Source organism: Malaclemys terrapin, chromosome 7, assembly GCF_027887155.1.
Source record: "Malaclemys terrapin pileata isolate rMalTer1 chromosome 7, rMalTer1.hap1, whole genome shotgun sequence".
Classification (NCBI taxonomy): domain Eukaryota; kingdom Metazoa; phylum Chordata; order Testudines; family Emydidae; genus Malaclemys; species Malaclemys terrapin.
The window spans coordinates 1,326,508-1,338,828 of record NC_071511.1 but is presented as its reverse complement, the minus strand read 5'-3'; the positions used below and the strand labels follow the sequence as shown (position 1 = coordinate 1,338,828).

The 12,321-nt window shown below is 62.5% G+C and overlaps 1 protein-coding gene across 1 annotated transcript; it reads right to left on the bottom strand.

Annotated features, from left to right (window-relative positions):
* Positions 1-5,872: 5,872 nt before the first annotated feature.
* LOC128841094 (epidermal differentiation-specific protein-like) lies at positions 5,873-8,871 on the bottom strand. Its single transcript, XM_054035806.1, has 2 exons — positions 8,805-8,871; positions 5,873-7,021 (listed from the first exon to the last, which is right to left on the bottom strand). The coding sequence occupies exon 2, from the start codon at positions 6,999-7,001 to the stop codon at positions 5,880-5,882; it is 1,122 nt and encodes a 373-aa protein (XP_053891781.1). The 5' UTR covers positions 7,002-7,021; positions 8,805-8,871; the 3' UTR covers positions 5,873-5,879.
* Positions 8,872-12,321: the final 3,450 nt, after the last annotated feature.

Below are 12,321 nucleotides of genomic sequence, written 5' to 3'. Positions count from 1 at the left end.
CAAGGCCTCAGGGCCAGTCTCTGCTTGCACCCCTCAGGGCAGCAGTTAAGCTCAACCCCCTGGGACAGTGGAGCTGCTGGCACCTGGGCGTGGGGGTCTGTGGCATTCTCAGAAGGGGCAAGCGGGCTGTGGGACACCCTGGTACCAGAATGCCCACCTCCTTGCCCTCGGGAATGGCTTGTTTTCCCAGAAGCAAACAACAGAATTAGCCATTTCTCAAAACAACTGGGATGCGTCTAGCCATGGCCTCTGTGGAGGAGGCTGCAGCCTGCCAAATGGGTTGCTGCTGTTGTCGGTGTGTTGGCGCTGAATCGGCCTGGTGGGTGGGTGCATTAGTGTCTGCAGCACTCCCTCACCAGCATTTATGGGACTTCAGTTATGCAAGAGGTCATGCCACCAGCTGGGCTTTTGTGTCAATAATTGACGTGGGGAATCCCAAAGCACTGGCCTGTCTGGGTCCAAAGAGCAAAAAGAAACTGAGCCAGCACCTTGCAGTGTCACGTCAACAACCTGAAAGCAGCCCAAGCCTCCCTGCAGACTAGGTGCATCAACAGAAGCCTAAAGATGAGCCATCACAGGGGCCGATCTGACCTTCCTCTGCCTCAGAAAGGCCTGTGGCCTTTGCCCTGCTTGGCTATGGCCCTGGCCCTGGCCCTGGCCCCAGCAGCGCGGCAGAGCTGTAACGTCAGCTGTAACTGTAACTTCTTACCGGTACGGCGTCCCGTCTCGTACTGGCCCACTTTCACCCCTGCTCATGGGGCTAAAGAGAGCACTGTAGACATTCAGGCTCAGGCTGACGCCTGGGCTCCGAGACCCTCCCCCTCACCAGGTTTCAGAGCCGGGGCTCCAGCCCGAGCAGGAGCGTCTACATGGCTATTTTTAGCCCCTGAGCCTGAATCAGTTGCCCTGGGCTCTGAGACTCGCTGCTGGGGGGTTGCAGTATAGACGTCCCCTCGGGAGCCTGGAAGGAGAAATGGGCCTGCAGGAGGGAAAGGAGGGAGGGGAGAGGAGCAGCTCCGGGGGCCACCTGGGGAAAGCAGAGGCTGGCATTGTTGGCAGAACAGAGGGCGTGGTGCCCGCTGCTGGCCACTCTCCCCAGGCCAGGCGGGACTAATGCCTCGCCCAAGTCTCCTTCAGGCCCCTCCCTTGGGGCACAATTTAATACTTCAGACAAAAACCTCCCAGAGTAACAAGCCTGTTCCCCTGGCCAGCTGCAGGGGCCGGACGCCCTGTACTCTGCACCTTCCGCCCACTCCCCGCACAGACAGCCTCCCTCCTGCAGCGCTCAGCCCTTGGGAACAGTGCTTGACCCCACCTGGGCTGGGACTGATAACTGAACAGGGCTGGCTGGCCCTTAAAGGGACAGCCCCAGACAGGATGGGGGCACAAAGCGAGCTGCGGGGTGGAGGTACACAGCGCTCGCCCTTGGGCACCACCCTTAGGCCAGGTTGGCATGGCTATGTCACTCCAGCCAACACAGCTGTGCTGGCAAATCTGCAGGGGAGATGCAGCTCTGCCCGCAGAAGAATGCTTTGGGGGGCTTAGCCCATGGGAGTCAGAGAGGAGGTGGTGCTGTGCTGACAGAACTCCTTCTCTCTTTGTACTCAGCGTCTACGCTACAGGCTGACAGTCTAGCTGTCTCATCAGAGTCTGTGTGGTGTAGACCAGGCCTTAGGTCTTGAGCAAAGGACACCTCTCACTGGCCCAGGATGGCACAGGGCTGGGTAGGTGCCCAATACAAGACACAGGCTGAGACTCACAGCCATGCTAGCCTCTCTGTGGCCAAATAAATACAAAGCAAATAGCACTTGGCAGTTAGAACATGTTGTGAGGTGGAGGGGAGGAGTCAGTGTTTGTGGCCTCAATGACATCCTGTGGCAGGGAGTTCCACAGTGTAATATGGGTGTGTGGAAAGATATTTTCTTTTATCAGATTTTAATCTCCAGCATGTCCCCTCTTACTCACCTTTCCAAGGGAGCCATCCTAGTCTTGGCAATCTCTCTTCACGGGAGGTTTTCCAGCCCCCTGATCATTCTCATCACCCTTCTCTGGGGCCCTCTAGCTCTGCGCTATCCCATGGGAGATGGGCTGCCCGCCTGCAGACAGTACCCTCCTCAGGCCACCCCACTGATTTATATTAAGGCAGGAGAATATTTCCATATTCCTTACGTCCCCTGACATCGAGTTAGTGTCTGTGCCCGCAGCTGCACCCAGAGCAGAGGTCTCCGTTGAGTTCCCCTGGCGCTGGCCAGGTCCGGATGCAGTTAGCAGGGTGTGCCGGAGTTTGACTTTCCCCTCCGAGGGGCAGTGCTTTGCAATGATCAACACTGAGCTTCCCTTGCCATCCTGGTGCCCATTCACCAAGTGTGTTGAGGTCTCCCTGAAGTTCCTCACAGGCGTCGACTCACATCAATAACTTGGTATCCGCTGCACATTTTGCTCCCTTGCCTTTCCAGATCATTAACGTATTGAACTGGGGGCTTGGAAACTGACCAGGTGCATGGTCCCCCAGTGGGGAAAACCCCATCGGCTCTGTTCCAAGCTGTTATCAGCAAGGCAGCCGAAGGACATGTCCCGAGGTTATTGCTTAGCATCTTGCCAGGCCTTACAGGGCCAACAGGGGCTCTGTCGCGGGAGCGTGCAATCAGAGAGAAGATGAAACGGCTCAGTGGGGGGTTGCGCTGTGGGGGATACTGCTGTGCTGAGTGTGTGTGTGTGGGGGGCTCACAGCCAATGGGGGGGTTGCCTGGGAAGCAGTCATGCGAGACATGGCATTCATGGAGGCAGGGCTGGCCCTAGTTTTTTTGCTGCCCCCAGGAACAACATTTTTGGCTGCCCCCCACCCCACCCCAGCCCTGGTCTCTCTCTTCCCCCTCCACCCGCACCCCCTGCCGCCCCAGCCCTGGGCTCTCCCTCCCCACCTTGAGGCACTGCTGTTGCCAGGGCCAGCTCTAGGCTTTTGCCACCAGAAGAAACAAAAAAAAAAAGATGGCCGGAATGCCACCCCTGAAAATGTGCTGCCCCAAGCACATGCTTGTTTTGCTGGTGCCTGGAGCCGGCCCTGCATGGAGGGGTGTGATGTAGAGGAAGTGCTCAGCAGGCAGGAGGGGGAGATGGCTCCAAGCACGGGGTCCAGAACGGAGAGCAGAGCAGCTGGGTGTGCCTGGGGCAAAGGAGGCAGCTGCCGGAGGTTGTCCCAGGCAGGCCGGTGAGGGGTGCGGGGCAGTGGGATGCAGTGGAAGAAGCCTGAGGAGAGGTTTGGGGAGGCTGGGTGAGGGTGAGGACAGCAGAGCAGAAGGTTGCAGCAGGGAGGGTTAGGGTTAGGGACATACAGAACCACGGGCCGGCCCCTGTTGTGCCAGGCGCTGGACAGACACAGAACCACAGGATGGCCCCTGCCCGACTGGGCAGTGAAGACAGACTAACGTCCTTCTACCCCCTGTGCCGTACCAGGGTACAACTAGACTAAGGAACAGCTGTGCCACCCTTGCCCTTGGGTGCCTTATGATGTCTGGCTGAAGCAGCTCCCACCTGGGCCACGCACAAACAGTCCTCCAGTGTGCAAGCCACACCCTGAATGTCTCTATGTAACTGCAGCCTGCCAGCTCCACCCTGGCTCTCCCCAGCCTTGGTTATACTGCAGGGTGACCCCCAACACACCCTCAGTCTTCGATTTCCCCCAGACCTGTATGTCCTGTACTGCCCAGCCCTCCCCTGGACAAGTTATACTAAGTCTGTTGTCTCTTTTATAGAAATAATCTGCACACAACTTCCCCCCCCCCCAATAGAGTTTCCCAAACACTTCAGTGTAAACGCACTGGATTAGATTAAACAAAAAACCAAGTTTATTAACGACTCGGAGCGAGATTGTCACTGAGAACGAGCCATGAGGTGTAAAAGTCAGAAATGGTCACAAGAAAATCAAGTTAAAATGCTACTGCTGCCTAACAAACAATATCAGAGTCAAGCAACGTTTCTCAGCACATCATCTCAGCATCTTACTGACCAGACCCTCTCGCTCCAGAGCCCTTCTCCCAGAATCCAGCGAAGGCTTCCTCTGTTGCTTCAGGTGCAGAGACTCAATGGGCCTGGTGTATGTCACACACACACACACACACACACGCTGGGCACCAGGAGACACGAAGTCAATGTGGAAGGATGGTCCCTGCTGCTTTTTTCTCACCTGTTTGATCTTCCTTTGTCTCCCCTTCCTGCTTGATGCCTCTGTGTATTGCTTAAAATGCAAATCAAGCAGAGAAGACATTCCCTTGTTTGAGCCAGACCTGTCTGCCAGCATCAGGTTGGGATGTGCTAATAACACCATGCAGTGGAATATTTCACATACAACGTTGCCACACTTATCAGGACAACATGGGCGAGCAAATGATGAGTTTTCAAACGACACCACCCAAGACACACCCTGTACAAAGATGACTGCAATACCACGCAGGGTTCGACTCAGGTACATTGTGTCACGCACGCCGTCAGCATGGGACTTGCACACAGAACTGGTCCCGGCTGTGACCCTTGGCCAGCACTGGGGGCTCCCTCTGGCGTTCTCCGGGGGATAACAGATGTAAAGGACAATGCAGAGGTGACAAAGCTGGTGCTCGGAGTGCTGCCAGGCCAAGGGGAGGGGGCAGCCCCACGCAGGGCCCCATGCAGCCTGACCCCTGTGTTGCGGATTGTGGGGGAGTTAGGGCCCTGCACCCCTCTTCCCGAGATTCACTGCGACTCTTAACCAGCCAGTAAAGCAGAAGGTTTATTTAAGGACAGGAACACAGTCTCAAGCAGAGCGTGTAGGTACGACCAGACCCCCTCAATTAGGTCCCTCTGGGAGGTTCAGGGAGCTTAGACCCCAGCTTGGGGTTCCCTGCGTTGCACCACCCAGCCCAAACCGAAACTAACTCAAAACTCCTCCCGCTGCTCCTCTCCTTTGTTCAGTCTCCCGGGCAGAAGGTGTTAATTCTCCCCACCCCCGTTCCTGGCTCAGGTTACAGCTCAGGTAGCTTCCTTCAAGGGAAGTCCCACATCCCCACTGCAATCCCCCTGCAACATTCCCAGGTCAAATCTGCCCTGCTCCCTGCTCCGTCACACCCTGGCCAGAGCTCGGGCACGTCGCTCCGAAGAGAATGCAGCAGGCGGGTGAGAAGGCAAGCAAAACCGCCTCCAAGGATCTCCAGGGGCCCCCACCAAGCAGATACCCACTGAGGTTCCCAGGGCTGTCTGCAGACATCAAGCCTCCAGTGTGTGATCAGAGCCCAGCCTTGCCCACGCCGGGCTGTGAATACCCTACACTGACAGAGCCCTCCAGTCCCTACCAGGCACAGGCGGGATCAGACCACAACGCCCGGCACCGTCTGGAAACCAGCCGCTCCGCAGAGCACGGCGCTGCCCGGCCCAGACACCGCGGGGCTAATCACGAGCCGCGTTGGGGCCCCTGAGCAGCCCAGCGTGTGATGGGGCAGGGTTAGCGCTCAGGCTGCCCTTTCTCATCGACATTGCCTGGAGGGGAGCCACTGGCCTGCCCCCCCCCACCTCCCGCGACCTCCCCCACCTCTGCCCCACTCACCTCCATCACCCCCCTGTCACCTCGACCCCATTCACCTCCATCACTCCCCCGCCCCGCGACTCCCCTCACCCCCACCCCTCTGCTCCATCACCCCCCGCCGTCACCCCACTCACTTCCGCTCCCCTCACCTCCATCACACCCCCGCCCCATGACCCCCCCTCACCTCCATCACCCACCCACCCCGTGACCCCCCCATAACCCTCCTGCCCCATGACCACCATCACCCCTGCCCCACTCACCTCCATCACCCCCCCGCCCCCACCCCACTCACCCTAACCCCTCCCCCTGGAACTGGTCTGGACGCTCCTCAATGGCCCAGGGCGCTGGGGGCGGGGGCCTGCTCCCCCCCTGGCGGCAGGGCGGGTTTCATGGTGTACTTGGTGCTGATGGTGCGCCCTGACACACACCGGTACTCCCCCAGCTCCGTCTTGGTCCGCTCGTTCTGGCTGATGGTGAGCTCCACCGGCACCGAGATGGTGGCCTCCTTGCTCACCACGTGGATGGTGAGCTGGGTGCGGGGCGGGATCTTGGCTGGCAGGAGCACCTCCACCCGATCCCGCCGGGTGGTGGACTCGCTGCGCCCCTTCTCCACGGTGAAGACGTTGGCGGCTTCCACGGCCAGCGTGAAGGAGAGCCCGGCCCGCAGGCTGGTGGCGTTGCTGAACCGGAAGCTCTGCAGCGTGGTGGTGACGTATTCCCGGCTGCTGCAGGTGGTGAACGTCTGCTCCAGGTCCGTGGCGTTCACCCCCACGATCTCGTCAATCAGCACGTCCCGCTCGTCCTCCACCTTCCGCTGGTCCCACAGGATGCGGGCGGTGACGGCGGGGCGGCCGGGCGCCAGCGGGCGCAGGTGGGACAGGCAGTTGTGGAAGCCCAGCTCTGGCTTGTAGTTGGGCAGGCGCTCGCCAGGCCAGGCGATGTGGTACCAGCCCCCACGGTCCGGGTGCTTGTAGAGCAGCCAGACGCCGCGCTGCACCACGTGGGAGGAGACCCGGTCGTTGAAGTAGCCGTAGGTGAGGTTGGTCTCTTCTGTCACCACCTTGCTCTGGCCCGCGTAGTCGGGCTCCTCGTACAGGGTGATCTGTGGGTCGGCCAGGTCATGGTGCACCAGCCGCAGCGCCGAGAACGCCTTGTTCTTCTCCACCGTCCGGTACTCACCTTCCTCCAGGGCGTAGGCGTCGCCCTCGTACTTGGGGGCCGTGTAGGCGATCCACGGCTGCCCCACCACCCGCAGTGAGCAGATGCAGTCCCCGAAGTCCAGCTCGTGCAGGTCCGGCACGTCGGACGTGAACTCTCGGCTCAGCCCCTCGAAGTCGACGTGCTCGTAGACGACGATCTTGTTGACGCCGGGCTGTGCGGGGTGCTGCCGCTCGGCCGGGCTGGGCTCATTCCGCTGCACATCGGAGAGCTGAATGCTGGGCAGGGCCATCGCCGGCGCAGGGGGACGCTCTGCCGGGGGGAAGGTGCAAAACGTCACCTGCTGCCTCAGCGAGCACGGGGGCGGGGGGTTCCCAGCCCTGGCCCACCCCCACCATTTCACCCCACCCCTGGGCTGGACATGCCCTGCCTGCCCGCCAGGACAGCCTGTAGCCCGTGGGCAGGAATCCAGCGGGGCCCCCCATGGCTCTGGGCTGGACGCAGCAGGCTCCGGAGCCGGCTCAGGGCAGGTCAGACCGAGCCCTTCAGGCCTCACAGCCTGGGACTCGCCACGTTCCTGCAAAGGCGAGTCCCTGAGCGCCAGCGAGCTCCGGCAGACCTGTCATGCCTGGCGCTCGGCCCCAGGGACGGGGGGGCTGTGACGGGGAAGGACACTCTGTTCGGGCCTGGGCCTGCTCCCCTGGGCCCCGCGCCCCCCAGGGCCTGTACCCCACGCTCCCAGGGCACTGGCCAGGCCAGGCGGGACTTACCCCAGCCAGGAGCTCCCGGCCCCTCCCCTGGGACAGGAGGAATTACCGGATTGTGCAGTTAGCAAATGGGCCCAGAAACCCAGCCCAGGTGCCGCCCCCGGACGCCTGCTCAGCCCTGCTTGCAAAGTCACTCTCCCGGGGCGCAGGCCTGGCAGCTGGCCACGGCCCCTCTGGCTGCGCTGGGGGAAGGGGGCAGCCGGCTCCGGCCACCTTCCCTCACCCCATTGCTGTCGCCTGTATTCTGCAGCCCCCTCCCACCGGCGCCCGCGGGCAGACATGCTAGCCCGGCGCCCCGGAGCCTCCGCCAGGCCAGGAATGCTGCTGAGTAACGCAGGTCCTGCTCCGCCTGCCGCACGGCTGCTCCCCGGGACGGTTCATGGGGCTGGTCCCTCCCGCCATCGCTGAGTCCCCACAAGGGAGCGGCCCCGACGCTGCCCCTGCACCCTGGCAGCGCGCCGGGCCAGCGTGCCTCGGGCTGGCTGCAAGGACCTGGGCCCCTTGGGACTGTCCGGGCTGACTGGGCAGGGCCCATCTGCCGGCCCTGAATTCAGCCTCCCACCCCAGAGCAGGGTTAAACCTGGGAGGGGGGTATTGTAGCAGCTGTTGGCTGAGCTCATTGCACACACCTGGGACTCCCTGCATCTGTCCACACACCCCCTCCCGCGCAGCTCCCTGGCTGCCCCGTCCCCCTCCAGCCCACGCGTGGCACCCCCTTTCCCCTCCGTGGAGCAGGCCTTGCGGCAGGACACAAGGAAGCCTCCTCTTCCCCTCTGCCGTTGGCGCAGCTGGCTGGGCGTTTGCCCACGGCTCCCAGCACCACCAGGAGCTGCTTCCCTTCGGGGCGTCCCCAGCTTCCCGGCTACAGGGAGGATGGGGCTGGCCAGGGGACTGTTCTGCTGCAAGGTGGGTACCTGGTGCCCTCGACAGCTGCCAGCGGCGCCATGCGCCCCCCCACCCCCGGCGATTGTCCCCCAGCTCAGCAGAGTTCTGCTCCCAGTGGCCAGCCCCTTCCTGGCCCCTTGGAAGTGATCGGATGCAGCGTTTCAGACAGACGCCCTCCAGGCTGCGCTGTGCCCTGGGACAGCCCTAACCCCACGCCAGCCCCTGCCTGAACTCGGGGGCTTAGAGACTTTCTGGCCCATGGCCTCTTACTGGCTAACTCCCAGCCCCAGCCCCGGCACCGCTAACAGTACCTGGCTCCGGTGAGTTTTACCGTCAGGGACCCCCCGCCGCTGGACAAAGCCACAACACAGACAGCTGCTCCCCACAGAGGCTGCCAGGACTTTTGCTTGACCCCCAGACCTCGCCCCAGCCAGACCTCTTACCTTGGGAGTTTGCAGCCCTTGCCCGTGAGAGCGAGCCAGTCCCAGCTCCCTCGTGCCCGCAGCCAGCACTGCGCCAGCCGCCTCCGCACCCCTTTTAAGAGGAGCAGGAAGGGCTTTGATCTTGTTGGGACCTGAATCAAGGGCTGCTGACAACACCCCCACCCACGCGGCCCAGGGAGCTGCCAGCCTTGCCCTGGGGAGCAGGATGCACCACCCATGAGCCCACTGGCCACCCCCTGCACTGGGGCGCCAGCCGGGCCAGAGCCTGACACTTCCAGACACACCAGGCCCTTGTGCAACGCTGCGTGTGACAAGGGGGCAGCTGCAGTGACGCTGGCTTGAGTCAGGGGACGCGGCTGAGTCACTAATGTCATGCTTGGCTTTGCAGCCGTTCCCACGCTCCTAGGGCGGGAGCCTGGCCGCTGGGAGGCAGGAATTAGCACCTGCTGCAGAAAGAACCGTGAGCCAGGAGTGACTCTGCCAGGTGCCTCGGCAAGGCAGCGGCCGAGGCCAGCCAGAGCCCCGGGGAGGGTGCAGCCGCCCCAGCCAGGCCGCCAGTCCCCAGCACTAGCCATGAGGCGCCCAGCTCACACACTCAGCCACCACGCTGACCGGGCACTGCCTGTCGTGCCACACACTGGGCAGGAGATCTCAGGCTTGGACCGGGGAGAGAAACCCCGATTCCAGTCCCGGAGCACAGCTCGGCACAGTGGGGATGGCGCCGGCTGCCCCCCTATGTGGCTGGCTCAGTGGAGCAGAGTCCCGGCCCCCCCACCCCAGGGACTCAGGGAAGGATAGTCCTGGCCCTCACGTGGGGTCTAACCGCCCTCTACCCTGCTCCTGGCCTGGGGCGTCGGGAGTTCCCAGCCAGCTCCTCACCCCGCGGGCTCAGGGCAGCTCGGCTCATACAGGATGGCTTGCCAGGCAGCCACAGGCCCCATGGGGGGCGTCAGGCCCCCACTGCCTGGCACCGGAGAAGATACCACTGGGCTGACCCACTACCGCCTGCACCTGCCTCCTGCTCCCCCAGGGCTGGGTTAATACTGTTCTCGGTGCAGGTGATGCTCCCCAGGCCTCCAGCACTGTCACTGAGCCTGCAGACGCCACCCAGCCGCTGCCGCTGGGGAGCCCGAGCGGGGCAGAGCGAAGGGGCCGGGAGTTGAGAGACCTGTGGGGGGGAGCAGGGACTTCTCTGGGCCGGGTCCCTGGTGGGCTCTGCTCCATGGGGGTAGGCTTCACAGACCCCAACCCCGCTACCTGTAGTAAGAGGAGGCCCTGAGATATAAACTAGGACTACCATACGTCCGGCTTTTCCCGGACATGTCCGGCTTTTTGGTCCTCAAATCCCCGTCCAGAGGGAAATTCCAAAAAGCCGGGCATGTCCGGGAAAATAGGGAGGGGTCGTGGGGCTTGGATCCGGGCTGGAGCTGCTGGGGCCGGAGCCAGAGCTGCTGGGGCCAGCATTGCTCAGCCGCTGGGCAGCGCCGCTCGGCCAGGGCCGGGCTGGAGCCACTCGGCTGGAACCGGGGCCTGAGCCGAGCTGGGCCGGAGTTGCTGGGACCAGGGTTGGGGGTGCTTGGCCGGCGCTGCTCACCCAGGGCCGGGGCCGGGCCGGAGCCGCTCGGCTGGAACCAGGGCCCGAGCCGAGCCGGGACGGAGCCGCTGGGACCGGGGCTGGGGGTGCTCGGCTGCCGGCTGGCGCCGCTCGGCCGGGGCCAGTGCCCTGAGGCCCGAGCCGAGCTGGAGTCGCCGGGGCCAGGGCCGCTGGGGCTGGGGCCGGGGTGGGGGCGGGGCCGGAGACGCTGGGGGCAGAACCGCTCGGCCGGGGGGGCCGGACTGGGCCGCGCTTCCTCGCGCCCCCCCCCCCGCCACCCGCCACCGCCACCGCCACCGCCACCGCCGCAGCTCCAGCCCCAGCTTACCTGCTGCCTGCCTGTTTCAGGCTTCCCGCAAACATTTGATTTGCAGGAAGCAGGGGAGGGGGAGGAGCAGGGGGCGGAGTGTTCAGGGGAGGGGGTGGAGACTTTGGGGAGGGGGGGAGTTGGGGCGGGGACTTTGGGGAGGGGGTGGAGTTGGGTGGGGAAGGGGCGGAGTTGGGGCGGGGCAGGGCCCCGTGGAGTGTCCTCCTTTTGTTTTTTTTAAATATGGTAACCCTAATAATATAAACCTTGGTATCAGAGGCCCGGTATGAGGCCTAAGGCCTAGGGTCACCATTCGTCCAGATTCCCCTGGACATGTCCGGCTTTTTGAGCTAAAAATAGCGTCCGGGGGGAATTTGTAAATGTCCGGACTCCCCCCCCCCATGCAGAGTGCACGCGGCTAACAGGGCAGCCGGCCGGATGGTGCCACTTACATGGGGCTCCGACACTCAGCCAGAGAGAGCCCCTCCTCCACTTCCCCCTCCTCTCCCCTGCAGCAGAGATCACTCCCTCCCTCCCTCCCTCCCTGCATTCGCCTCCGGCAGTCTGGAGCTCCTCCCCCACTGCTGCCCAGCCTGCTGGGACGAGCGGCTCAGGCCGTTCCTGAGCAAGTTCACAGAGACGTTAGGCAAAGGCCAACAACAAGGGGGCCAGGGGGTTGGAGAAGGGGCAGGGAGATTTTGGAGGGGGCAGTCAAGAGACGGGGAGGGGGGGTCAGGAGTTCGGGGGGGCTTTCTGGGGGTGGGGGAGTGGATAAGGTTTTGGGCAGTCAGGGTACAGGTAGGAGGTAGGGTCCTGGGGGGGAGCAGTTGGGGGGGGTCTCAGGAGGGGGCAGTTAGGGGACAAGGAACAGGGAGGCTTAGCTAGGGGGTGGAGTCCTGGAGGGCAGTTAGGGGAAGGGGTCCCAGGAGGGGGCAGTCAGGGGACAAGGAGCCGGGGGAGGGTTGGGAATTCTGAGGGGGGGGAGTGGGAGGGGCAGAGGCAGGGCTAGGGCAGGATGGGGCGGGGCCAGAGCAGGACGGGGGCGGGGCTCCTCCCGTCCTCTTTTTTGCTTGCTGAAATATGGTAACCCTACTAAGGCCTGAACTAGAGTAATGGTCAAGACTTTGCTAACATAAAGCAAAGTTAAGCTGTGAGCCAGAGGCAGGCCCTGCTCACAGAAGCTGCCAAGGAAAAGTCTGATGCTGCAAAAAGAGACATACCTACAAGGTCCTGGACAGCAGATATCAGAACATTCGCACACTTGTACATTCCACACACAAGGCACAGGCCGACCCATCCCAATGACAGGGCCAAAAGGGGAATATGATGGATAGAGTTGTTTTGTTTAAACCAACATGTACAAGGTGAGAGGCGGCACCTTACTACGCAGAGGAGTTGTACCTCGATGCGTCGGGAGGGATGTGTAACTTGTTTGTACCTGCGTATAAGAATGCATCCCTGAGTGGATGTCTTTGTCCAGCCGAGGGGGCAGTGGAAAGTCCCGCCACTGACTGAGCTGAGTCCATTGTCAGGGAGCACATAAATACTGGCTAGCCGCACCTCAGCAGCATCTTGGACTTCATTAGCCAGGGAGCTGGAGACTGTGTATCTCTAAA

Coding starts and splice junctions, on each gene's coding strand:
- LOC128841094 (XM_054035806.1), bottom strand. CDS start 7,001: ATGGCCCTGCCCAGCATTCAGCTCTCCGATGTGCAGCGGAATGAGCCC.